The 27,002-nt window shown below is 44.9% G+C and overlaps 3 protein-coding genes across 3 annotated transcripts in view; all 3 read left to right on the top strand.

The window, feature by feature from the left end:
* LOC137887826 (insulin-like growth factor 1 receptor) overlaps window positions 1-7,580 on the top strand; it is a 39,240-nt gene extending 31,660 nt beyond the window's left edge. The window contains 4 exon segments of the mRNA XM_068731053.1: window positions 940-1,102; window positions 1,666-1,795; window positions 1,913-2,047; window positions 3,255-7,580. Coding sequence (XP_068587154.1) covers window positions 940-1,102; window positions 1,666-1,795; window positions 1,913-2,047; window positions 3,255-3,738 — 912 coding nt within the window. The 3' untranslated portion in view covers window positions 3,739-7,580.
* Window positions 7,581-8,410: 830 nt separating this feature from the next.
* On the top strand, window positions 8,411-14,732 carry lrrc28 (leucine rich repeat containing 28). The gene is made up of 10 exons (XM_068730999.1): window positions 8,411-8,566; window positions 8,970-9,211; window positions 9,307-9,347; window positions 9,685-9,722; window positions 10,116-10,253; window positions 11,227-11,433; window positions 11,543-11,645; window positions 11,872-12,068; window positions 13,495-13,654; window positions 13,794-14,732. Exons 2-10 carry the CDS (start codon window positions 9,044-9,046, stop codon window positions 13,861-13,863), a joined length of 1,122 nt encoding a protein of 373 aa, XP_068587100.1. The 5' UTR covers window positions 8,411-8,566; window positions 8,970-9,043; the 3' UTR covers window positions 13,864-14,732.
* A 3,653-nt stretch (window positions 14,733-18,385) lies between these two features.
* LOC137887561 (synaptosomal-associated protein 25-A-like) overlaps window positions 18,386-27,002 on the top strand; it is a 30,241-nt gene continuing 21,624 nt past the window's right edge. Inside the window, exon 1 of the mRNA XM_068730647.1 lies at window positions 18,386-18,538. The gene's annotated coding sequence lies outside the window, so the exon portion shown is untranslated. The remainder of the gene's footprint in view (window positions 18,539-27,002) is intronic.

Raw genomic sequence — 27,002 nt, 5'->3', positions numbered from 1 at the left:
CCTTCACTGTCAAAAATCTGCATTTTTAAAACGGAAACGATCTACGTCTAGACAAGCGCTTTAGCGCCGCTTCACAAATAATCCCCGCCCCTGTCTACCGCGCCTGAAAACCCAAATCATAGTACCAAAACCGGCACTCCATGCGGGGTTGATAACGCCACAATCCGCTCGAATAATAGCTTGCCTGCTGCGCTTGCAGGCAGTAGGAGCTTTATAAAATGCAGCTGCTAACATAGACGACAAGGTCAGCACCGCTTGTCATTCGGTATCCGTTTTGAAATGAACCACTGGTAGTCGGTGGGCAGGTGTTTTGGAAAGGATCCCGTGATGGGGGCGTGACAAATCAGAGGACACGTCGAGACTGATGAGACCAAAGCAAGAAGCGAACCTGAGCCTCTTAAGTCATTGTTTCAAACGCCAGAGTAGTGTCAGGCAGCGAAACATGCAGTAGTGTGTACGTAGCTGGATTGGTTTGCTGATGACTTGAAGTTAATATCCAGCAACATTATGTGTAACGGTGAGCCGGGTCTTGACCCGACGAATGCATTTATGTTCAGATAGAGACCCGTCTTCTTCGTCGTATCATGCTTTTTAGATGAGCGCATGTAGATTTGTGAGAAACCAGTAGGATCCGTTGGTGCAATTAACACGGCTAAATACTAAAATATGATGATAAATGATAAAATAGGAACCTTCAAAAACATTATAACCTAAAAATGTTGTTTTTCAGCACATATTTTGCTGTGAGCTGGTCACGTGATTAAATCTGCTAAATCATGCACACAATATGACGTTTATTAGTTCTGTGGAATGTGCACACTACATATTCTGAAGGGACTGATGAGCTGTGGCTCCGCTACAGGAGCTTGTCCTTCCTCTGAGAACTTACTCTCCTGTCTGTCTGTCTGTCCGTCCGTCCGTCCGTCCGTCCGTCCGCAGCAACAGTGGTCCAGCCTGTCTCTGCCTCCCCTGAAGAAGATGCTTCAGATGGCCGGGCAGATCGCTGACGGCATGGCTTACCTCAACGCCAACAAGTTTGTCCACAGAGACCTGGCAGCCAGGAACTGCATGGTGGCCGAGGACTTCACCGTGAAGATAGGAGGTAAAAAAAACGTGAGGAGGTCAGAGGCCAATGTATGGCATGCCCATAAAGTGGAAACGTCTTAACTGTCAAGTCACCGGACAACCATCGGGGTAGCTTTAATACCAGTGAAGGGAACCGTGTAGCTCTGTCAACATGTTTTCATCCAGATCCAGTGCTGACTTCTCCAGTGGAAATGTGACGCAAGTAAACATCTTGTTTCCAGATTTATTTCCTGTCAGAGAATAGGATCCAACCCGTGTGAAAAGGTCCAGGCCGTCATCAAGACCATTATGGTTACAATGATTGCTAGGAATTTTAAAAGTCTGTAATAGCGGTATAGAGTGATCTCTAAGGGGACTGTGGTTCCTGTAGTCACATATCTAGGCCTATAATCTCAGTAAAGAGCGCCCTCCTGTGGAATACAGCAGTACAAGAACCAGCTGGAACAGTTTACTTTAGTTACTTTATCAAAAACAAATTCATAGATTGTCATCAATGCTTTTCATTTTCTCCCTGTGTGTGTGTGTGTGTGTGTGTGTGTGTGTGTGTGTGTGTGTGCGTGTGTGCGTGTGCGTGCGCAGACTTCGGCATGACCAGAGACATCTACGAGACGGATTACTACCGCAAAGGTGGTAAGGGTTTGCTCCCTGTCCGCTGGATGTCCCCCGAGTCTCTGAAGGACGGGGTCTTCACCACCACCTCTGATGTCTGGTGAGCAGACGCGCACAAACAGAAAAACAAACTCCTTCCAAAGTATTGTAGTGATTATGGAAGAGGCGCTAATGTAACCCCCTCCCTCCCTCCCTCCCTCCCTCCTCCTCTGTTCAGGTCATTCGGGGTTGTACTGTGGGAAATCGCCACCCTGGCAGAACAGCCCTACCAGGGTCTGTCCAATGAGCAGGTGCTCCGCTTCGTCATGGAGGGAGGGCTGCTGGAGAAACCACAGAACTGCCCCGACATGCTGTAAGACACGCACAATCTGCGCGCGTTTCCCTCCGCCAGTCGATGTCTCCCCGTCTCCGCTCTGCTGTTTAAACCACGAGCGACGCCCCCCCCCCTTTTTTTTAAATTTGTATTCGCACAAACAGGGGAAGACACTGGGATTTTCACGCCGCAGCGTTGATTGCATTCACGGCCAACTGTGTGCTCCCCATCATGTGTTTGTTCCTAATGTGGAACAGCCCAAGTGTAAATCCACATCAAAAGAGTTGTGAGCGTGGCAGACGCACAAGGCCTCCAACCGCAACTAAACACTGAGGAAGCGTCAGATGAGTCATGAGGAGAGACTGTGAAGCCACAGGGTGTGCTGTGAGAGGAGCGACGGCGCCTAAAGCAGATTTCTACTGATGAGAGAGTTCTCTAACGACAACCATCTCAACACAACGTCTTCTCAAACTTATTCTTCAACACACAGATCCAAAAACAGTCATTATTACGTTGTGCTACTGTACCATATGTTAAAGTGTCGTATGGTCGTCTCAACTCTAATAGCGTATTAGACAGTATTCATTGTAAGCAATTTATTCAGCCTTAAAGCAATAGTTTTCTACAAACTCTCATGTTTGTTCTATGCAACCACAGCCAACAGCCGGTTAGCTTAGCTCAGCACAAAGACTGAAACAGCTAGCCTAGCTCTGTCCAAACGTAACATAATCTACATATCTGCACCTCTGAAGCTCATTAACTAACATGTAACATCGTGTTCGTTCCATCTATACAAAAACTGAAAAGTAACATTTTTCCCCTGTTCCTTTGGACAAAGCTAGGCCAACTTTTGTGCTAAGCTATGCTAACCGGGTACTCGCAGTAGCTACACAGTCAGCGGACAAACATTTGAGTGGTGTCCATCTCCTCATCTACCTCTCGGCGAGAAAACGGAACAAGCGTGTTTTCCCAAAATGTCAAACTGTTTCTTTAGTCTTGCCGTCGCCGTACTCCAACAGTAAGACCTAGCTTTTAACCAAAACGCTAGCGCAAAATGCTACACACTGGCCCTTTAAATCCCCCTACTGTGAGCTTTGTCGTACAAAGAATGGGCTAACGTGTGTGTGTGTGTGTGTGTGTGTGTGTGTGTGTGTGTGTGTGTGTGTGTGTGTGTGTGTGTGTGTGTGTGTGTGTGTGTGTGTGTGTGTGTGTGTGTGTGTGTGTGTGTGTGTGTGTGTTTTTGTAGGTTCGAGCTGATGCGAATGTGTTGGCAGTACAATCCCAAGATGCGTCCGGCCTTCGTGGAGATCATCAGCAGCCTGAAGGACGAGCTGGACCCGTCTTTCCGAGAGGGAAGTTTCTTCTACAGCGCCGACAACAAGCCGGCCGAGACCCCTCAGCACCACGTGGACAAGATGGACAACGTGGACACCGTTCCTCTGGACCCCGCGTCTTCCACGCAGCAGACCCCAGTCCCCCAACAGACCCCGCCCTCCCCGAGCTCAGAGGCTCCGCCCGCCCCGTCGTTAGCCCCCAGCTCCCCCTCCTCTCCCTGCACGTCGAGCGCCGCCGTGGACAAGCAGCCCTCTGGCCAGCCGGCGGCCAACGGGCTGTCGGGGGCGGACCTCGCGGCGGGGGCGGCGCTGGACGAACTGCCGCCGTACGCCCACATGAACGGGGGACGCAAAAACGAACGCACCATGCCGCTCCCGCAGTCCTCTGCCTGCTGATTGGACAGAGACACCCACCGGACTGCAACCCCTGCCAGAAGCCTGGTGTCTCAGCGGGTGGAATATCTCTTGTGTTTTTTTTTTTTTTTTTTCTTTCTTTTTATCACATACAGCAAAACCGTGACCACCAGCTTGGCGTGACTACTCAGACTCGCAGCGAGGTGGAGAAGACTGTCACTAAGTGCATGTTCTGCTGCACCTCCGCACATCTTCTTCACACTCTTCTCCTTTTGGTTTCTACCAGCTGGCAGTGAGACGCGACACTGCCGTTGCTGCTGAGTGGGAGAGACCAACAAAAAAAGAAACGTGATTTGAGGGGAGATCTTTCCCGCTCTCTTTCCGACTGAACCTATTTTATAAATAGTTTTGTTTTTTACATGTATTTTCAGCTGGGAAAAGCCGGATGTGTGGGCCTTCATGAGGTCGAAATGTTGAGCATATCTGATGAAGAAGCACTTGAGGGAGGTCGGCGTTCGGTCGTCTCGTTGCTCTGCGGGCTGGGCGTCGGCGTGATGCCGGGGTCAACAGCCGGGTCAACTGCTGAAGGGGAGAAAGGTCCAATCTGCCAAATTTGTTGCCAAAATTGTTCTTTTTTTATTTTTTGTCAAATTCTCAACTTTTGCCCTGTAACTCCCCGGATTTAAAAAAGGCACTTTGATCTGCTACCACGTTGTTCTTAAACATTGTTGACTTCCCTCTGCAGCCTGACACTACTCCTCATTGGCTGTTTTTGCTGCAGCTACTCCACGTCGTGGCTGCAAAAAGGTGATCTGAATTTGAGTCCTCTCACAAAGTGCCGCTCCGTCACGGTTAATAAACGCCAAATTCAGTCGATGAAGAAGAGAGGGGGAGAATTCAAAAAGTCAAATCTGAACTCCAGATCTATTCGTCTCTCTGCCGGGTGTTTGCTCAGAGTTCAGAGGCGTCCTTGTATTTTTTTAGACTTTGTCATTGGTCTCCAGTATTTACAGCATCTCTACGTGGGCAGAGCACCAGTTGTTTGTGTCACTTTTCTAACTTTTCTACGGTTGGAGACATTCGTCATGTACAAAAAAAGAAAAAAGCTGCTATTCCTTACTTCTCTTGTGGTTGTTAAATAGTTCAAATCTATATAAATATAAAAAGAGAAAAAAAACCTCCTTCAGGTTGGCTCTGCGAACGTTTCCACTACGGTCCTTTTCTTTTGAAATGCTTGTAACTGTGCTGAAGTGTGTCTGAGCTGGTTTCCTGTCTTGTGTCTGCGTAACGGTACGACAGTCTGCCTTGTGCTCTGAAACACCGGAGACTTCAGGAGGACAGCGATGGTGACCGATGATCCGAGTCCTTGTGTCCTCGAGTCCTCGTGTCCTCTGGGGTCTCCGCTGACGCTCGGGGGGGTCAGAGGTCGGGCATCACTTCTGAGTCCCAACTAAATCTCAGGTCAAGAAGAAAAGTAAAACCCTAAATCTTTTGAGTGTGTGTGTGTGTGTGTGTGTGTGTGTGTGTGTGTGTGTGTGTGTGTGTGTGTGTGTGTTTTATTTTGTTTTCCTTGATCACTAGTTAAGAGCAGCATTTCGTGTGAAACCAGAAGGTCTTTGCATTAACTGTACGGAGCCTCAACACTGACACGATCTAACAGAACATCTGAATCCACTGATGAATAACATTGTTAGTTAATGAGGATGGAGGTGCTGTATGGTTTGTACAGACAGAAGAACTCATTGAGGGGGAAACGGGGAAAAGAAGCTGAAGCTTGATTTTAGTTTTCACTCCATTTTGATTATTTAACTAACAATATTATTTATTATGTACAGTAATGTTTACCACATGGTGTCAGTTCCAGGCCTCCATGTGTTTGTGCTTTGTAGAAACACTGAGTTTAAAGGACAAATGAATGCAGTAGAATCTGTTCAATGCAGCCTCAGACTCTCGTTTTCTCTGAGCGAGCGGAGACGCTTCCTGCTCATCAACCTCTCTCTTAAGTCAAGGGTGGTTCCTCCACACGATTCAGCCTCTCACTCCTTTTCCACGTTGTTAACGCGTGTTTCTAGACCAAGTTAAACGGGTTTGAGAAATAAGTGGGATTATCTTCTTCTTTTTAAGGTTTAAGAAGAATAAGACTTCAGAACCGAGGAGGTAAGAGCAGCAGATGCTCACTGACCTGAACATGTTCTCTTTTTATTACAATGCCACATCTAGATCCAGATCGGAGAACCAGCTGGTTCTACATCTGAGCGTTAGAACGCTTTCCCGAAGAAGGCGAGTAGATCAGAGCGGACCACACAGAACAACCTCAAACAGTTTGGATTCCCAGCCCAGATGTTATTTATCTTATTTTTGTTAAATGTAAATCACTGTACAAATTCCCCTCGTTGTTTTTTTTTTCCTCTAATATTTGATTTTTGTTTCTATTTCGGGGGAAGATTTATTTTATTCCTTCAACCATCCATCTACCTCACTCTTTCTTTTTTCAGTCTGTTTTCGTGAACAGAGGAACTGGACGTGTCACACCTCTGTTGGTACTGAGTGCTGTTAATAGGGTCAAAGTCAAAGCACAGCCTGAGCACTGAGCCCAGTCTGTGCCTCACGCTGCTCTGCTTCCTCCTCTTCCTCCTCTTCCTCTTCTTGTTTCTGAACATGAATACAGAGAGTTAATAACGCGCTGCTGTTCCCAGAATACACAAAGGCCTTTCTTAGAGATGGAACTGTATTTTTTCTTATCAAGGTAAATCTCCTTGCTGTTTTTTTTACAACAATAAACTTTTTTTTTTTTATAAAATTATACAATTAACATAATGAAAACAAATGTAATTGATAAAGCTATTTATTTGATTTAAAAACCACCTTTTAGTCCCAGGGTTCAGGGTCGTTGGACTCTGATGGTTATTAATGCAGGAGAGGCACAAACTGGGACCTGTGGACGGACGGATGGACTCACACACACACACACACACACACACACACACACACACATGCAGCGAGCGAGTCACTAACCGAACACTGTTCATTCTGTGGTTGGATCTCGTGTCTTAAACGTTCTGCTGTCTCTTCAGTGAGGCGCGTCGACACACGGGACGCACGTCCACAGCTCTACCTCGAGGTGGTCAGTGAGACGGGTGTCTCGTTGGGGACAGTTTTTCTTGTGTGTGTGTGTGTCTCGTTGGGGACAGTTTACGTCATCTTTCAACACGTTCAACAGGGCTTCTTCTCTCAAATGTTCAATCAGAAGCCGTTTGTCTCTCATGGTTAATGAGTGGAGGTAGAGATGTTTCCTGCGTTGCTTCCTCTTCATGTTTCTGATGCAATTTTGGGACTTTTGGCACTGCTCCTCGTGCCTCGGCCTGTTGCCATGGCGACCGCAATCCCGGTGAACCGCTGGCATTGATTTGTGGGTGCCGGTTGTGAGTCTTTTTCACCCGGGCCGGTTGGTACCGATATGAGATCAGGATGGTATTTCAGTGTTCGTGGTCTGATTTTTCTCCTCACTGTTACCACTGGAGCGCCACAGAGTGGACATGAAATCAATAATAATACATTCATTATGCCCCCCCCCCCCCCCCCCACCTTCTCTTTTTGTTACATTGATGGCCAATTTGTTACCAAGTTTTTGATGTGTGTAAGTTATTTATAGCCTTCCAGCTCCTGTGTGTTTCTATTGAGATGATCTGTTTAGATTGAAGTTTCATTTTTGGATTTCTTTTGTACATGCTGTCATAAGATGCTCTTTATTTGTCCCGTCATCGATATATTCTGAGTACTGGGAAATGATTGGCTGAAGGAAAGGAGATTGTCTGTTTCTCTGATTCTTTTTTTCTACACGAGATTTAAGATTAATAAAAATGTATGCAAACTGTTTCACTGCTGCTCTTTGTTGCGTGTGTTGTTTGTGCTCCCGCCGCCGTTTCTAAAAACGTCTCTGCCAGCATTGCCTGAAGGCTTAACGTCACGTTCAGTTCTGTGAATATTAATGCGTCATATCTCACCTGTTTTATTTTGTGAGTCAAATCTGAATTGCAACAAAACCAGCATGTAGAACTTTAATGTTTTCCTCTTTCAGTTATATTTCAGTATATAATGAGTTATATTAGTAACATAATTAAATATTTCTCATATTAAACATGATCAATCTAGATGTGTAAGAGATACTGTGACGTCTCTGGAGTACAAAAACATAAAAGCCCTTTATCCAATGTCTGCAGTTACAAGTTACTACTCTACAGCATAAGAAAACAATAATAAGATATACAAAGAGTACTCTTTATGCTCTCTCAGTGTGTTAGAGTATGATTACTGATGCATTAATATCTAAGCAGCATTTCATTGGTTGATGTCAATTTTACTGCTTTAATTATTGTTTTTGAGTGTTTATATTTTTTAACAAAACTACCCATTATATATACAATGACCACATAATTAATTTACATCTTAACCTCAGTCTGCAATGGAACCTGCAACTAGAGCTGGTAAGAGAATGTAGTGGAATTATTTCCCTCTAATGTAATGTAGCTCAAGCATAAAGTAGTACAGTTCAAGTACCACAACACGTTACCTCTAGCACTTCACCGCGAGAGTAAATGTACTTTACACCTCTTCGTGAGGGGCGTGTCATTGACGATGCAGTTCAACGATGAGACAGCAGGCGGCAGCAGCGAGGCGGTCTGCAGTGAAATTAGGAAGAAGAAGAAGAAGAAGACGCGCGTGACGTGTCACGTTGTTTACGACCTGACTGAGCTCTGTTGCTGCTGCTCAACAGACTCTTGCTTAGCGTCAGCTTACAGACATACACGAGGGCGGTGTCATGTGCATATGTGGAAAATAAAGTAGGATAAAATGGTCCCGCACAATTAAGGTAAATAACTGCTCTCTGTGCGGCGTGTTGTTACCTACAGTAATGCGCTAATAGCAGCTACTTAGCTAGTATGCTAATGGGTGACGGATATAAACACAGACTCATTGAAAGCTAGCCTGCATCAGCACCACGCTAGCTTCAGGCTGAATTGTTGTTTTTGTGCCTCATACATCAACACCGTTTTTACAAAATACACACAGAATGAGAAATATGGGTTCATGTTTGGCTCTGCTCGACGCTAATATCCCTCCGCTGTATAAGTGCCTGCGCACTATTTACTAGAGTTACACATGGCGCAGAGGCATACAACTCACTGGGTACGAAAACGTGGTTTTAATAGTCCTGTTGCATGCTGTATTGTCCTTGTTTTGTTCTCATCTCTGTTCATCTGCTCTTCTTTAAGGAAACGGTGATGCCATAGAGAAAGGAGGCACCGCCAAGTCTCCTCCGCCGAGGGGAGGAGAGGTTTCATCAGAGATGGCAACTGAACTCCATGAAGCTATTTTCGTGGCCAAGCAGGAGCGCCACAAAAACCTGTTCCTGAACTACAGAAACCTGAATCATTTCCCCGTAGAGCTGCTGAAGGATGAAGGCCTGCAGTTCCTGGAGAGACTGTACATGAAGAGGAACTCACTCACGACGCTGGTATTCATGTGCAGCACATGCTGACTTTGCAAATGTTTTAGAAACTGCGTTAGTTCATTTACACAAGTTAATGTTTTCTTTCTCTCTCTTATCAGCCTGACAATCTTGCTCAGAAGCTCCCAAATCTAATTGAACTGTGAGTATCCAGCAATGCCGTTTTCTTTTTGTGCAAATAATCACAACAGTTGTTATTTGACAGAGAGGAGTTGCCTGAAACTACGCGTTCCATCACGTGAGCTAGGCTGGTGTAACGGGAGAGGCGGCTGGTGGACTGACGACGTGTTGTAATCTGTGTCATTTGCGCAGAATGAAGCTGTCTGATGCATTCCTAAATTGTAACTCTGACGGAATATTACACTTAGAACTCCAGAACTACATTGACATGAAAATAAAAGGCCTCACACACATTACCTGAGATCAAAGAGTTTGGTCTGTTCAAATTGTAACTTTTTATTTTATTTTTTTCCTTTAAGGTATTTGCACTCAAACAACATCGTCATTATTCCTGAAGGTACGTCCTCCGTCACACTATATTCATTTGTCACTAAGCTTTCACTCAACAGCATTTGACTTCCTGTCTCTGGTGAAGTCTTTGTGGCCAAAGACGTCGTTATCAAATTAGTGAATGTTGTACTTCTGAATGCTTTCAGTTTGTGTTTTTCACACAATACTAAAACACAGATTTAAAGTAATTCAACAATATTAAATTCTCTCAAAGTTTCAGAAATAGATTGAGAGAAACTAAACAAGCACACAGTCGCAGTAATGATAGAGATGAGATACTTTAGGCTGTTGAAATCAAGTACAACAGACATTGGTTGCTTAATACTGATATGACTGATATGAAATGTGCCGGTTAACTTTGTCTTTTCATCATAATGAGTTTGCTGGTTTTGATCCCCAGCTATTGGAAACCTGGCCAGACTGCAGTCACTGGACCTGAGCAACAACGCCCTCCAGTTCCTCTGTCCAGAGATCGGCCGACTGAGGTCTCTACGGCACCTGAGACTGTCCAACAATCACCTAAGATGCCTTCCTCCAGGTGAAACACGGCAGCTGTCTGTCTGTCATTTCTTCCTCGTGGTCTTCTTCAAGTGCGAGGTCAGGTTTACTCGGTCAATTACGAAAAACACCGTTGAAATTGAAGTGGTTGGGTTTTTTTGGACTACTGTATTAAAACTGACAAAACATCAGATCAATCATACGGTAAAGTCAAGAAGAAGACATACACAGATATACTGTACATCTCAATTGTATATGTATATCAAATATATGTTAAGTTGTGTTTTTTTCTTGTGAGAACACCGGCTGAATGGAGTTGTATGGATTTAATTTGCCAGCAGGGGGCAGTAGAGCTTCTCAACCAAACTGTCATGAGCACCGTGAGAAGATGGGCTTTGTGTCTTTAATGCACACATGTGTCCAGATGATTATGTTTTCATTTGATTCTGGAGGATTAACAAAAACAGTTGATGTGTTAATGGTCTGCTATGATTTACAGTTTTCAACCTCACTACGTTTTATGAATAAGTCAGAAACATTGGTGACCGTTTACCAACTGGAGATCCTTTGAATTCTCTTATTTATTTTTGTCACGTTTCGTTGCCTTTAAAGCTCAGTGTGATGATGAAAGGTCTCTCCGGTACAATCACACCAGCAGTCTATAACGTCTCCTCTATTTGACCTGTCGTCTTGTGACTGAATCCTCTCACTTACTGTTAGGTCTGCACAAATACAGCAGCAGAGAGACATGTAATATCAAGAAGCACACAGTTATCAGAAGAAATATCCAGTGGCTCCACATTATTTGGAAAGACTAGATGACATGAAAAAGCACAATGCTGATGTAGGTCAGCATTAAACAATAGGTTTAATCAACCAAATCTGTAAAGTTCAAAATAATCCACTTTCACTTAGTTGCATTATTCTGCGCTACGTTGTCGATTTTTGTATATATTTTTTTTAAATGGCCGACATCTAATTGGTAAAGACTGTTGATCATGTCCCACCTTCAGAGATCGGCGATCTGCAGGAACTGGAGACCCTGGAAGTGTCCATGAACCAGCTGATGTCGCTCCCGGACCGGCTGCACCGCTGCGCTTCGCTGCAGAACCTGACAGCCGACCACAACCTGCTGGGCCACGTTCCCCGGCAGCTCTGCTGGCTGCACCGCCTCAACCAGCTCTCCATGGCCGCTAACCGGCTGACCTTTCTCCCGCTCGGTCAGTAATGCCCCCCCCACACACATACAAACACTCCTTATCTGTGTGTTGCCGTAGCGATGTAGATACTGTGAGCGAGACAATGTTAATGTCTGCGTGTGTGTCTCAGATCTGGGCCGATCACGAGAGCTGCAGTTTGTGTTCGTGGACAACAACGTGGACCTGAAGGGCCTCCCCTCCTACTTGTACAACAAGGTCATCGGCTGCAGCGGGTAACACAGCTTTTGGGCTTCGGTTGAGAGGTTGTGCGCAGTTCATTTCACTTGGATCGGCTCAACTTCTTAAGTCAGGTTGAGTTAGTTTAGCTTTACATTGTTTAGATAGTGGAATGCAAATAAAAAATCTGATGGAAACACCACAGAAGAAATGTAGCTACACAGTGTTGCATGTGAGATTACCAAAAATGAACACAAAAATCAGCGTGTCGCTCCCGTGCAGGTGCGGCGTGTCAGCCCACGGGTTGGCGGGCGACCCGGGCGAGGCGCCGGGCGAGGCGCCGGGCGAGGCCCTGAGTCGGGCTCTGGTCGGGCTCCCGGTCGAGGTGAAGGTGGTGGGCTCGGAGGCGGACAGCGTGGTCCCCCTGGAGGAGATCGCCATGAGAGCCCTGCACCGCATCTACCACCAGCGCCCGACAGGTGAGGAGCGCTGAACACCGCTTACCTGTATGTATCTATGTATGAGATATCTATCTATCTATCTATCTATCTATCTATCTATCTATCTATCTATCTATGTATGTATGTATGTATGTATGCATGTATCTATCTATCTATCTATCTATCTATGTATGTATGTATGTATGTATGTATGTATGTATGTATGTATGTATGTATGTATCTATCTATCTATCTATCTATCTATCTATCTATCTATCTATCTATCTATCTATCTATCTATCTATCTATCTATCTATCTATCTATGTATGTATGTATGTATGTATGTATGTATGTATGTATGTATGTATGTATGTATGTATGTATGTATGTATGTATGTATGTATCTATCTATCTATCTATCTATCTATCTATCTATCTATCTATCTATCTATCTATCTATCTATCTATCTATCTATCTATCTATCTATCTATCTATCTATCTATCTATCTATGTATGTATGTATGTATGTATGTATGTATGTATGTATGTATGTATCTATCTATCTATCTATGTATCTATGTATCTATCTATGTATCTATGTATGTATGTATGTATGTATGTATGTATGTATGTATCTATCTATCTATCTATCTATCTATCTATCTATCTATCTATCTATGCATGTATCTATCTATCTATCTATCTATCTATCTATCTATCTATCTATGCATGTATCTATATATATATGTATGTATGTATATATGTATGTATGTATGTATGTATATATATATGTATGTATGTGGCCAGCTGGGCCTCACTGACATGCTTTAACTACACGTAGCTTATTGGCACTGCTGGTTGTTTGTTCATACTGAGCAGCTGTCAGCGTCTGGCAGTAGGGGTGTTGAGATTTACCGGTGTTGACGGTAACCAGGATATTTTAACAAATACAATGTGAATGAGACGCATCCAGTAAACCTCTGACTCATGTTCACACAAGTGATTTTGTTTCAGTTGACAAAGACATAGAATTGATGGCAGATGTTCGGCCTCGTGGATGTTTATTGTTCATCTGGTTTTCACTCTTCATATGCGTCATTGTTATTTTTGGACTCTTCTGGTGCAGTTATGGAAACGGACTCTTTCTCCACAAAGTTTGCCTGATAGCATTTTATTTATTTTTTTGCCGAATTGCCAATAGATGTGGCAATAATATCATTATTGTAAGTTATTTCGGCCACAATAATCTTGTAGTGAAAATCTACTATTGTGAAAGCTGTGACTCCACTTCAGAGCTTTGAAGTGAACATAAAGTCAACGGAAATGGAAAAAAAAGAAAGAAACAACAATAAATGCACCAAACGAGCAACTTGAAGACACCTCTCACTGCAGATTCCACTCCATCAAGTGACGTAAGATAACTTGACTGCCTCCTCGACTGGGTTTCTTCTTTTCATTTTCAGACCTCAGCTTGCTGCCTCCCATCACCCTCCCCAAGAGCCTGCTGGACCTGCTGCAGTTCCCCCTGGGACACTGCCACCGCTGCAGTCAAACCATGTTCACCATCATCTACCCCAAACTCTTCCCCCTCCGTGACACGGCACTGGCCGGCGTGCACCGCAGGTCAGAACGAACGCGCGCTGCGTTCCCTTTGAGGTTGCCTACAGAGCCACGGCAGAACGCTGACCGCCCAATGTAGAGACCGCCCTCTGAGTTATGAGCCGTCATCTTTCTCACAGATTCATTTTCTCCCTTTTTAAAGGACGACGGTGAGTTTCGTGGCCTACTGCTGCTCCAGTCGCTGCCTCCGGACCTTCGACCTCCAGGGATGACGTCGTTTCCTCTTCCCTGCACACGTTCGGGTAGCGGCTCGTAGTTTGTGTGCATCTCGAGGAGACGTTGAGCTCTGCGCTTCGTCGGCGGTACGGAGAAGAAGAACCACGGGGAAGATGTTCGGCGGGTCGGACGACGGACGCGTTCGGCGAACGTTTTAAGTCCAAGACTCAAACCTACGTGATGTTCCTGAATCCAACCAATGGGAGGAAAGTAGTTCTGTGTGTTCTGGGAGGTCTCCATATTAACTACCGTGTGTGAGGAGTAAACTTGCGTTATTAGACCTGAAGTCACTACTAACAGAAGGGCACTTTGTAAGAACAAGCACTGTTTGATTTTTGATGAAATCATCTTTCACACAGAGGTTCCTCGCTGCAGACGTCCCGTTGATTGTGGAGTCATGTCGGAGGTATTAGTCTTTCTCCTGCTGGTTGTTGAAGAAGGGCGTCGTGCTTCTATTCCACGCCTCATTTCCAGCGGCAGGCACAGGGACGTGTTCGAAAATATGAATTTATTCACAGAAGTCAGTAAAACGAGCCAAGAATTCGTCTCGCATATTTGTTTAGAAAAGTTTGCAGCGTCAGTCATGTTGGAAAGGTATCCATTGTTTTGAAAATGTGGCTGCTTTCTGACCAGGATTTGTCTTGTTGTTAACACGCTAAAAACAGATGTTTTTTATCTTTACATTAACCCCAGATGTGGTAAAAAATGAGCGCTGGAACAGGTTTAAAGGTGTGGGCTCATCAGAGGTCCTCACCTTTACGCTGATGCTCGTGTGTTAATGTTCACTACTGTGTTGTACAATTCTAATTTATCCTTTGTTTTTGATTGTGTGGAGTTTGGCAGTAAATGTTGACTGATTATAACATCTTTCTGTGAATTTTAATCTTTTTAATCAATGCATGAAAAGGTGTTAATGTGACAGTCGGACATTTGCATGTTAAACACACTTTAACTCAAACGGGTCTCAGCGACGCGTAGCTGTTCATGTGGGTCAGGCTTCATCACACGCACCTCCTCCACTCCTGTTTAGTGTCGCCTCTCCTCCTGTGTTGTTCGTGTCGAGGAGTTCTTGTTCCATGTGGATCGACAGCGTGTGACATACTGTCTCAGAGTGGTACCGGAGGACTGTGGAGCGGGAGGCACAGCGTCACCGGGACCGGTGGCGTGTTGAGATCATCCTCTCTGGCTGGAGCTCCAGCTCTCTGCCGACTGCACTCATGAAACGACACCGATTCACATGGAAACGTATAGACACACACACACACACACACACACACGTATCAATGATAATCCATTCCTTTTGCCATCACTTTTCACCCCCGTGTCTGTCCGTGTCACTGAGTATCCTCCTCCTAGATTTATTAACTTTAGCTTGAGCTATTGGAACAGTTTTGTTCATTATCTCTTCTAATCGTTTGACTCATTGTTTGTATCTCTCGGCTCACTTGCTGTAGTTTTCACACGTGGTGTACAGATACGGTTAGAGCACACTCAGTATGTGGATACATAGGCTGTGCATATTGTATTTAATACAATCTTATTTCTGTTGTTGTCACTGTGGTGAGAGCTCCAGGCTGCACGGATTCTTCTCTTTTTGATACAGTGAGTAGGCTGTTGAACTAATGAATTACAAACTTTAACAGTGATTCTCTACAGATATGGATCATCATGGTGGGCCCGGTACTGTTGCAGGTTTTGGAAGCACTCCAGTCGGTGAAGCGGCTGTTGAGCGGAGCCCGTGTTGTGAGACACAGCATGCAGCAGCACAGTCGTTTCCTGTGGTAGAGGGGTGACTGACAGCCTGAGCAACACTACTGTGACATGTCACCAACACAGAATGGTCATTTCTGGGGGAAGCGTCTAGATTTGTTCTTTTGATCAGTGGCCCATTTTTGTGATTCTGTTCACATCTCAAATCTGTCGCGTTTCAATCTGAGGCCACACAGCGAGTGAGACTCACTGGATCATTAATGCAGGAGGGAGGTCTGTAATGGGTTTCTCCGATGGGCTGGTAATGATCTGAGCCACGCGCGGCGCAGAGACGGTCGATCCGTCTCCAGATCCTGATGTCTCCTATACGACCCGACGGGCTAACTGGAGGTTCTGCTGCTAGAAAAGGAAACGTCAGGAAGACGTTGTGCTGAGGGCAGCTTGTGATGTGTTCAGCAGACACACGTGTTGAACCGGGAGGTGAGAAACAGCCGCACAGAGACGGGGCGGAGAGGACGTCTGTCCTCGCCTCTGCACGTCTCTGACGTCACCTCCCTGACACGAGCTTCACGGAGATCGTGACCTTTGACCTCCCGAGTGCTGTTACATTAAAGAATCTCATTTCTGCTTCACTCGCTGTACACAGCTGCAGAAGTAAAGGTCACACAGGACGCAAATGGTTCTAACCATCGGGCTAAAGTTTCATACCAAAAAGACAAAAACAACAACAACACCGAATGTCCACGCTTCCAGCTAACTGGCTGAGGAGACACTCTCGGGAAGCTGATTTATGAAATGATTGTGCAACGTTTCACGTGCTTTTGATCTATAATTCATCACATTCAGCTCGGAGAGAGAGAGAGAGAGAGAGCCCGTCACCCTTCTTTAGTTCGGTTCCTGACAGGGTCTTTTTGGTCATTTGACTGACGTGTATTTGATTAAAGTCAAGGAGCCAAACAGTGAGGAGGATCTCTATGGGCACACATGTGACTGCTGGGATGAATATTACAGGCAATGTTAAGGTTTAGGTTAAGACACACTTTATTGTCCCGAAGGAAATTTGTCTTGGACACAAAAATAACAAAAATAAGATACAACACACCTGTACAAGAGTACATCATATGTACAGTATAGGAGCAGAGCAGCCTCATCAACATAGAATCATCATGTGACCAGTTAAGATAAAATCAGCGTTAGAGGACTTTGGCTAGCTTGACATTTAGGGCTTTGATGGACAGCAGGACAAAGGAGTTCTTGAAGCGGTTGAGCCTGCACTGAGGGACTCTGAAGCGTCTGATGATAGTTCCATCAAAGACAGCCTGGAGTGTGGGATGCTGTCTGACTCCCATGATTTTCATATTTTATATTATTGCCATGAAGTGGGATCAGGTGATGCATTTAAGGTATCAGGTCTGAGATCACGGCTGCTCTAATGGAAGCCTTGCCCCCTCAGCCATCAGTGGGTCAGTCTCTCTGAACCACTAAGTGTGTGTGTGTGTGTGTGTGTGTGTGTGTGTGTGTGTGTGTGTGTGTGTGTGTGTGTGTGTGTGTGTGTGTGTGTGTGTGTGTGTGCGTGTGCGTGTGCGTGCATGTGTGTGTACGTGCATGTGCAGACATCAGTGTGTCTCAGGTGGTACCTGCAGAACTTTGTGCCATTTGAAGAGTCTCAGCAGGTTATTTCCTGCACAAATGGAAAGAAGGTCAGCTGAGTGGAGAGGACTGAGAGGACAGAGAGGACTAAAAGGTCTGAGAGGACAGAGAGGACTGAGAGGACGGAGCGCTGCACACTGTGACTCTCTGCGTCGTCACTCCAGCTCTCTCTGTCTGTCTGTCGCTCACAGTGCATTTTAATGCAGGACTCCAGATTGTATGTATGCCTGTTGATAATGTATGTCCTGAATACCGATTCATATATTTGCATTTTAGTATATATTTTTAATTAATAGTTACATTTTATTATTCAGTGTTTTTAATGGGTTTTTTTTACTCATCCTGCTTGAAAAACAAATGTTGCTTGTTTTTGAAGCTTTTAAAAGGAATGGGCTGTCTTTTAAAAAATAAATGTATTGTTATATTAAAAGCAAACATTAATGCTAGCCTACTTTATTAAAAATACTAGTTATGTTTTAAGTACTCCCCCCCTCTTTTTTTTAACTGAAGTTATTCATTTTGTTTTATCAGTCTCAGATGTAATGAACTAATACTGTGCTCTACAGATGCGTGTGGAATCTTCTATCTTTTATCCACTCGCTGTGACATCAGAGGGCGCGGCCATTTTGTGAGCAGCATCAATCTACCACCAATGAGGCAGGAAGCCAGGTGATGTCACTACCAAAGTAGAAGCCACCAAAATATCCAACAGACACGAATGTGAAAGAAAAAAAACGTCAAACCTACTTTAAATATTTTCATTGAATTATAATAAACACATTAGAATAACATTTAATATAATAATTTGAGTAAAGACAACAGCAATATTAACAATTATGATCATGATCATATCAATAACAAGATGTTTAGTCTGCTTTTTGGGATATTCGAAGGTGTCAGCTAGCTTTACAAGAATAACAGATATCCGAGGAGGTGGCGAGTCGGCTTAACGTCCAGTTATTGAAACGCATTTAAATGGCAGCTGAAGTTGGGCGGGAAACGGAGCTGGTGGAGAAAGTCAACATGAAGGCGTCGTTCGTCGCAACACGCCCGAGTAAACGAACTATACGTCTAATGTGACCTCACAGGGAGGCGCCTCTACACGGTTTTATTTTGTAAAACATTAACAGGAAGTGTTTGACTTCTTCGTCCGGCTCGCTTTACACTTGTTGGTGGAGGAGGAGGGCGCGTTTCCACCGGGGACAGTCCCGTTGAGTGGAGCGGCAGCACGGACGGACATTTTCATCCTGTGACGAAACAAATACAGCAAAATAAAAAGAAGAAGAAGAGGAGCAGTACAAAATAAACAAGGTAGGTTGGACTAGTTCGGCTTTTCTTTGAGTCCACTGTTAAGAAAAATAAACAGAACAACACCACGTGAACTTTGAATTATTCATAAAATATGTGGCTGTCTTGTTAAAGTTTCCTCCGGCGACTGTTTGAATGTCTGTTATTAAAGCTAATGTCTCTGCTAATTTCCAAAGCCTCCAAAATCACATCTGAAGGCGAAATCAGTGTAAATGTCCCCGTGGTGTTGCTGTAGTTCCCTCACCGCCGATTAATGCGCTTTAAGCGTCGAACTTTGTGGCGTTTTCTGTGTCCGTGTTTGCAGGGGAGCTTCCGTCTTAAATATATTACAGGATTAAAGTAGTTGTTTGTTATAAGGATTAAATTAAAGGATAAGGCAGCCTCAGGGAAGCTGTTTCTCTCTCTCTAAAAGGTCGCGCGGGGAGGCGGACGGTTGGAGTGGTGTTTCAGCACCGCGGACAGCTCCGGAGCAAACGAGCTCGAGCTGGCAGACAAACACGTGAGCCTCACCAACAAATCAGAGCTGTTGGTGTTGAAATAGATGTCAAAGTCTCTTTATTTTTCATTAAGCACGTGTGTGTGTGTGTGTGTGTGTGTGTGTGTGTGTGTGTGTGTGTGTGTGTGTGTGTGTGTGTGTGTGTGTGTGTGTGTGTGTGTGTGTGTGTGTGTGTGTGTTGGGGGGGGGGTGAAACCAGGCGGAACGAGGCACTTCACGAGCGACAAGAAGAGAACGAGATCTGCCTTTGAGAAGCAAGAGGATTGATTTCCGCCATGCGTTTTCACATTGTGGTCGATGGGAATTTAGATGGACATTGTTTTGCATCGCTCTCTTAGGAGTAGTCATGGCCACGGGGTGTTGTGATGGGGGAGAGGCTGTCTCTGGCTGCGATGTGATGATTCCCTTTTGACTTTATGTTTACATTACTGTCTGTCTGTGTTCTGGGAGAGTATAGTGTACTTTGTGGTGAAAAGCACTGTTGTTGTCTGGCACAGCTCTGTTCCTGTCTCCATACAGGAACATATATATATACATATATATATATATATATGTATATACATATATGTATATACATATATATATATATATATATGTATATGTATATATATAGTTACCTCTCTGACTCAGTGAAACAATATTTGTAGAAACATAGTTATTTTGTCTGCCTCATTATGTGTGATGTTGTGAAAATGAGCCTTGTTGATATAAGAAACAATCAAGGCAGGACTTCAGAATATCTTTCTGTACTCACAGACGTTTTGTTCTAGAAGAAAAGCACACCTCTCACAGACGTTTTGTTCTAGAAGAGAAGCACACCTCTCACAGACGTTTTGTTCTAGAAGAGAAGCACACCTCTCACAGACGTTTTGTTCTAGAAGAAAAGCACACCTCACAGACGTTTTATTCTAGAAGAGAAGCACACCTCTCACAGACGTTTTATTCTAGAAGAGAAGCACACCTCTCACAGACGTTTTGTTCTAGAAGAAAAGCACACCTCTCACAGACGTTTTGTTCTAGAAGAAAAGCACACCTCACAGACGTTTTATTCTAGAAGAGAAGCACACCTCTCACAGACGTTTTGTTCTAGAAGAAAAGCACACCTCTCACAGACGTTTTGTTCTAGAAGAGAAGCACACCTCTCACAGACGTTTTGTTCTAGAAGAAAAGCACACCTCACAGACGTTTTATTCTAGAAGAGAAGCACACCTCTCACAGACGTTTTATTCTAGAAGAGAAGCACACCTCTCACAGACGTTTTATTCTAGAAGAGAAGCACACCTCTCACAGACGTTTTATTGTAGAAGAGAAGCACACCTCTCACAGACGTTTTGTTCTAGAAGAGAAGCACACCTCTCACAGACGTTTTGTTCTAGAAGAAAAGCACACCTCACAGACGTTTTATTCTAGAAGAGAAGCACACCTCTCACAGACGTTTTATTCTAGAAGAGAAGCACACCTCTCACGGACGTTTTGTTCTAGAAGAAAAGCACACCTCTCACAGACCTTTTATTCTAGAAGAGAAGCACACCTCTCACAGACCTTTTATTCTAGAAGAGAAGCACACCTCTCACAGACCTTTTATTCTAGAAGAGAAGCACACCTCTCACAGACCTTTTATTCTAGAAGAGAAGCACACCTCTCACAGACCTTTTATTCTAGAAGAGAAGCACACCTCTCACAGACCTTTTATTCTAGAAGAGAAGCACACCTCTCACAGACCTTTTATTCTAGAAGAGAAGCACACCTCTCACAGACCTTTTATTCTAGAAGAGAAGCACACCTCCATTCCAGGAAAGACAGAGCGTCACTCAGAGTTCTGGCCCTCCCTGTTTCCCGTCCCGCCACCGTATCCGTGTTCCAGTAATGTCAGAAAGGACAAAGAGCTCAAGTCAACCCTTAAGCAGGTCAACGCATGTGTGTGTGTGTGTGTGTGTGTGTGTGTGTGTGTGTGTGTGTGTGTGTGTGTGTGTGTGTGTGTGTGTGTGTGTGTGTGTGTATGTTGTCGTTGTTTGGCAGCCCGGTGTTGTTTGTTTTCCAGGAGTAAACAGATAGATAGTTCAATTAGGACAGGAAGTGACCACGGAGCACTCAACGCACGGCGATACCTCAGTCAACTGAAACACACCCAGCCTCCTTAGAGCTGAACACACTGCATCATTCAGCACAGTGACTCCTACACAAAGTTACAAGCTACGCACGGTTAACTACATTAAAGACGTCGTTTAAAACTAAAAGACTGCCTGTGCTGTTTGCTAAACACTGCCACTGAAATCAAACACCCAATTAGCAACCGCCTGCACCCATAATGCACCTGTGAAAACACTTGTAATCACTTAGAAATCAGAGCTTGAACACTACAAATAGGACACGCTTTGGTGTGTGCACGACGACGGAGGACAATAAACTGGATTTAGTTTACAGAGCAACAGAGTGAGTATATTCATGCCACCTTCAGTTAAAGTCATTGTGTGTGAAACTGTTAGTGTGTGAGTGTTGACAGTAAACACATCGCCTCTACGTCGTTCATAATCTTTATTTAAAGCGTGCTACAAATCAAGATGCCAAAGACTCCAGATGAAAGTCTTCTACACCTCTAGCAGCACATCAGTGAGCACTTGCCATGTGGCAAGAGCTATTTATTTTGGGTTTGTGTGTTAAGTTGTGAAGCAAAAATATAATTTGTAGAAGAGATTATGCCAGACACCTCAGAAATACAATATCTTTGACTTCCTGCTAGAAACACTACGATGGAACGCCACTCAAAGAGTTCCTACTTGTCAACTCCATCGACCCCGACGTCATGAAGAAGTTACCTTCTCGTGTTATCTGACCAACAACTACAAATAAACGTAAAGTATGTTTAGCTCGCATCAGTTTGTCACGTCAGACATGTTTTTTTTGGCGCCGTGAACCCGGAGTGTCTGGAAGGCAGCGTTATACAGTACATGAGATATGCATGAGATGTCATATATTTTGTATATGCTGTTGTTTTGTGACAAAGACGGTCTTAGTCTCAGAAATTGTGTTTTACTCATTTCAAAAAATGTTCTTTTTTTTGTAGAGGGACATTCAGTGGTTTGCATTGGAGCGCTGAGTAGTTCGGTGTGACTCTACCAGGCACTTTAGAAGTTTTTCTCCTAAACACCCGTCTGGCTGGTGAAGTATTAAAAAGGCTTTGGAGTGTCAGATAAAACCTGGTTAGTTGTGATTTCTCGTTCGTTTCTTGTTTTTGCTCCGATCCTCCACACGTGAACGTGAAGTCGAGGCGCACCAATAATCTGTTTCCAGCTGAGAAAATGGCTCCTTCCTCGGATGTCCCCCCCCTCCCACACACACACACACACACCCCCCCCTCCTCCTCAGCACCCATCCATCACCCTGCCCACAGAAGACTGGTGAGAAATTGCCACCAGCCTCCCGCTACATCTGTGGGCAGAACAACACAGAGGCATCCGCACACCGACGGCTGCACACCCCTCCTCTTGTCCCTTTTCACAGTCGCAGCGTTTAATTAATTCCCCTCGTTATTCGTGCGTCTCCTTCTTTTTGCTCTCTCCTTGTTGAATTTCAATAGTGATCTGCTACAAAAGTGCCAGATGGTAGAAAAGAAAGAAGAACAGTAACATCCAAGAAGGCACCGTGATCACAATCTCCTCTCTCAGTGCGTGTTGCTCACTTATTAGCCTCCAGCAGTAGAAACGAGCAGGGAGATCACGTCTGCAGTCCGTTCTTGGCAACTGACGCTTTTCTAACCATGTGGGATTTTTATGTACAGATTTGTTTTGGACACGGCCTCTTGAAACCTGTTAATGGCGCATTATTCATCAGAATAGTTTGTCATCTTGGGCTATAATTGCCTCTTCTATGGGAGGGACAGCTGTTTTTAGAAGCCCACTCAGTGTGTTCTTGAGTTAAACCGTTGGTGCTACTTACTGAGGTGTGGACTTGAGTCACATGACTTTAGGGCTCGCTACTCTCTTACACGCCAATGACTCGTGACTTTACTCTTGTGAGTTGGAGTGACTTGGTATCCATGTTACATGAGCGTGAGGGGAAAGCTGTGGTTTGACAGTCTAGAGCAGTGGGCAGACATGTTTACTTGTTCACAACTGTAGGATTTGGGACTTCACAGCTAATGCTTTTTTAGTTTTTTTTCTCCGGCAATGTGTGCGGAGCAATGGTTTTACAAGCTCAAGGATCCACACGATGCGCTCGGTCAGCTTAAGAGGCCTGAGAACCGTCATGGAGAGGGATGTGAACGCGGCGTAGTGCGCTCACCGACCCATCTTTCCCTTCACAGAAACAGAGACGGACTCTGTATTCCGATCCCGACACTCCATCGCCGAAACGGATCGTTTCAGATATTCTAAATTGTGATCCACGCTTTATGACTCGGCATGACACGGCAGATCTGTAGTAACTCGATCCCTCTGCTCCTCATCCCTCTCTTTGCCCTCTTAACAGTTCATCTATTGAGGTTTCTCAAACACAAACTACTTTGAATAAGAAACACACAAATAAAATAAAGCAATGATAAATGAATCCCTTCCATCCCCGACAATGGAGAACAGCAATTGTGTCAGAGGAGAAGGGAAAAAGGGAAGGGATGTACATTTGGTGAAATGTGGTCTTATGTACACAACCCTGTATGTCACATGTACGTGTACATGTACCTAGATTCTATTCAAATATGCATGTATATATATATATATATATATATATATATAGTGTACTATAAGGGCCTGTCAGCACTGAGTATGTGTGAGTGTCCAAATGAACAGCATGTAAAGAGCAGCATGTTGACAGGTGTCCATTCGAATGCAGGAAGAGAGAGGAGAAGAACCGGTGGGAAGGCGGGGGCGGTGGAGAGAGAGAGAGAGAGAGAGAGATTGTGTGTGTGTGTGTGTGTGTGTGTGTGTGTGTGTGTGTGTGTGTGTGTGTGCGTGCATCACACATGCACTGTAGGTTTTGTTAGTGGGAGCAGAAAGTGGAGAGAGAGGACGTGAATGGGTAAGAAAAAGGGAAAGCGTGTACGAGGGAGGTAAAGTAGAAGAGAGTGGTCCACCCATGTGTTATGTAAGTGTTGTGAGGCATCGCTCTCTCTCGCTCTCTCTCTCTCTCTCTCTCCCCTCCCCCCCCCCCCCCCCCCCCCCTGTGTGTGTGTGTGTGTGTGTGTATCCTGTAGGCCTACAGATTAATCCAGTGGGTTTTATCCTCAGTGAATGGGACAGTGGGGCTTTGCAGTGATTATCCCTGCAGGCCACAGGATGATTGCTTTGGATCTCCTGTACGTCCCACACCGCCATGTTCCCCTGCCTGCACATCATTCAGCCTAACTGATCAACCAACACGTTGACGGATCTCAGCGTTTGAAGGAGACGCTGGACGATCCGCCGTAACGCCCCCTCGGACCCCCTTCAGAGGTGTTTCTAGAACCGCTTCAGCGTTCGTAATGTGTGCTTCTCTGAGCGAGCGCTCCACCTCTGCACGCGTCTCTGTCCTCCGTCCATTTCTGTGGTTAATCTGCCCGCCTCCATCCAAGCCCGCCCTCCCGCCGTAGCTTTCTGTCTGTCCGTCCTCCTTTGGATTATATAACCAGGAAATGTCAGAAATGCAATCTGCCTCATCATCCCTGCTCAGCTGAGACCAAAAACAAGCGGCTGAATGCTGGGAGACATTTGTCATTTGGGTCTCGTGATGCTGCGTCACCGTGAAGGTGTTCAAAGTCGCATGCAGCATTCCCACACGTCATGTTGTGACCTTGTACCTCGACCCAGTGTTACAGATGAGCCCTTTAGGGTCTGAGATTATAGTAATAACATCCAACGTGTTCGTTTTGGTGGCTTTTCACCGTAATACAGCGTTGAAATAACACGCTCGCTCGTCTGTCCCCCTGACTGCCTCTGTGATTTTCCACAGGAGATTTCCCGATGCGCTTCCTTCCTGTCTCTCCGTAGGGAAGGTTTTAATTCGCCGACGCCATATTGGCACAACAGGCGCTGCTGTGGGCACGAGAACGAGCGCCGTGTGAGCTTTTCTGCCTCGTTCCGTTCACATCCGACCGCTGCGGTTCAGCCTGGGTGGAAGCGAGGAGGCCTCATTATGAAGCCGCTCTCTGACCGTGTTAGAACCGAAGGTGTACGGAACCCTGTTAGCCTTTTGACGTGTCGCTGAATGGAATTACATGTGGAATAATGAAATGACTCACAGCCTTGGCTCGAGTGCATTCTGTTCACATGTAAGTCTCAGATCTGTTCACTGATTGCATCTAGACTACATATAATTCAGACCACCATGTCGGCGTTATCATTTCACTGTCTGGTTTTGAAGTTGAACGTGATAAAGATCGTCGGCAAATTGAGTTTTTTTGATGCATCCAGGTTCTTGATCGGTCAGACTGAAATGACTGTTGGCCCTAACTCCATCCACCACTGTTTCCTCTTCATTCTAGTAATAGAATCAGACTAGTAAAGCATCTTTGTGCACAGCATTTGCGTATGAATGTGTGTGTGGCTGTTACATGTATACACATGAGCAGTCAGGCATGAAGGGCTGGGTGTGTTCTGTCTGAATAGCTCAGCCCTCAGGCTCCCATCATGCTCTCTGGCCCAGTCACGTCTTGGCATATTTGTTTACTGCTTGTATGTCGACATGGAGGTAGAGTGTGTGGGACTGTGAAAAACTGATATATAGATATATATATAGAGATATATATATATATTTTATGTCTGCTTGTGATGGAGGTAAAATATATGACTGAATTAATATATGTTTCTGGCATTAGAACAATGTTTTATTTCAGTAACAGAATAGCAGTGAGCGTCAGATCCTTTGTCCTGGACTCAGATGTGTTGTATAAATGAAGTTTATAGTTAACAGATGAAGTAGACTCTGAAACGGTGCCTCTGGTGTCCTGAGCAGAGACGTCCCCGTCTCGTAGAAGTTGAGGTCAAAAGAGGAGAGAAATCCCGGACTCTGCTGTCGGAGCTCTGCGCTTCGTTCGCCCACCATCCGCCCTAACTACGCCCTAACTACGCCCCTGCTGCTCCAGCACAGACCCCGGAAGACGCACAAACCCAAGTGTTCTCTTGTGTCTCCTCTGTTGTTTACATGGCAGACAGACACCGAATGAAAGCACGCGTCTGTGGAACCATTCCTTCATTCCTTCATTTCAAGGAGCATTACTTCTGTTAAGCCAGGTGGGGACCCCCGGTGGTCTCTCACAGTTCTATTATTAGATGCATTAAATTGGAAAAACCTATGAAAATATATAATATATCATATAAATATATAATGGGATCAGGCTGGAGCACACTGAGACCGACTGCGGCACCAATAACGCAGAGGGGATGGGATGGAAAGAAAAAAAACAAAAAACAAGAGCACACGTACCGTACACACGTGTGCAGACGTGTACTGAAACACACACACACACACACACACACACACACACACACACACACACACACACACACTGGATGTTCTGCATGTACTCACACACTGTTGCATTAATAATGTTGACCTGCCTCTAGCCAGTGAATAATGAAACATGGTTCTGCTTTGATGCGGTGAGATGTTGGACCCTCCGACGCCCGCACACCCGAGTGTTAACCGACACACACACACACACACACACACACACACACACACACACACACACACACACACACACACACACACACACAGTGCTGCATGGTGAGTCTGCAGTCTCCTTTACTTTGCGTCTAAACGGACAGAAGAGAGCCGGATGTCTACTTAGAGACAATTCTGCCCTGTTCTTATTCATCATTCATATTTCAATTAATATCACCTCTCTTTCCTTCAGTGTTTTCTTTTTGTGTGCAACACTGCTGAGGTAAGAGATGTGCAAGAGTAAGAGCAAAGACATGTAACTGTGCTGAAATCTTCGCTGCTCCTCCTCCGAGGGTTAAAGTGCCGCCGCTCACTCGCCCGGGGTTCACTCTAGTG

This window comes from Cebidichthys violaceus, unplaced genomic scaffold, assembly GCF_023349555.1.
Source record: "Cebidichthys violaceus isolate CVI_PGR_0920_01 unplaced genomic scaffold, fCebVio1.0.p SCAF_5, whole genome shotgun sequence".
Taxonomy (NCBI): domain Eukaryota; kingdom Metazoa; phylum Chordata; class Actinopteri; order Perciformes; family Stichaeidae; genus Cebidichthys; species Cebidichthys violaceus.
The sequence above is the reverse complement of the archived record's forward strand: the minus strand, read 5'-3'. Positions and strand labels throughout refer to the sequence as shown.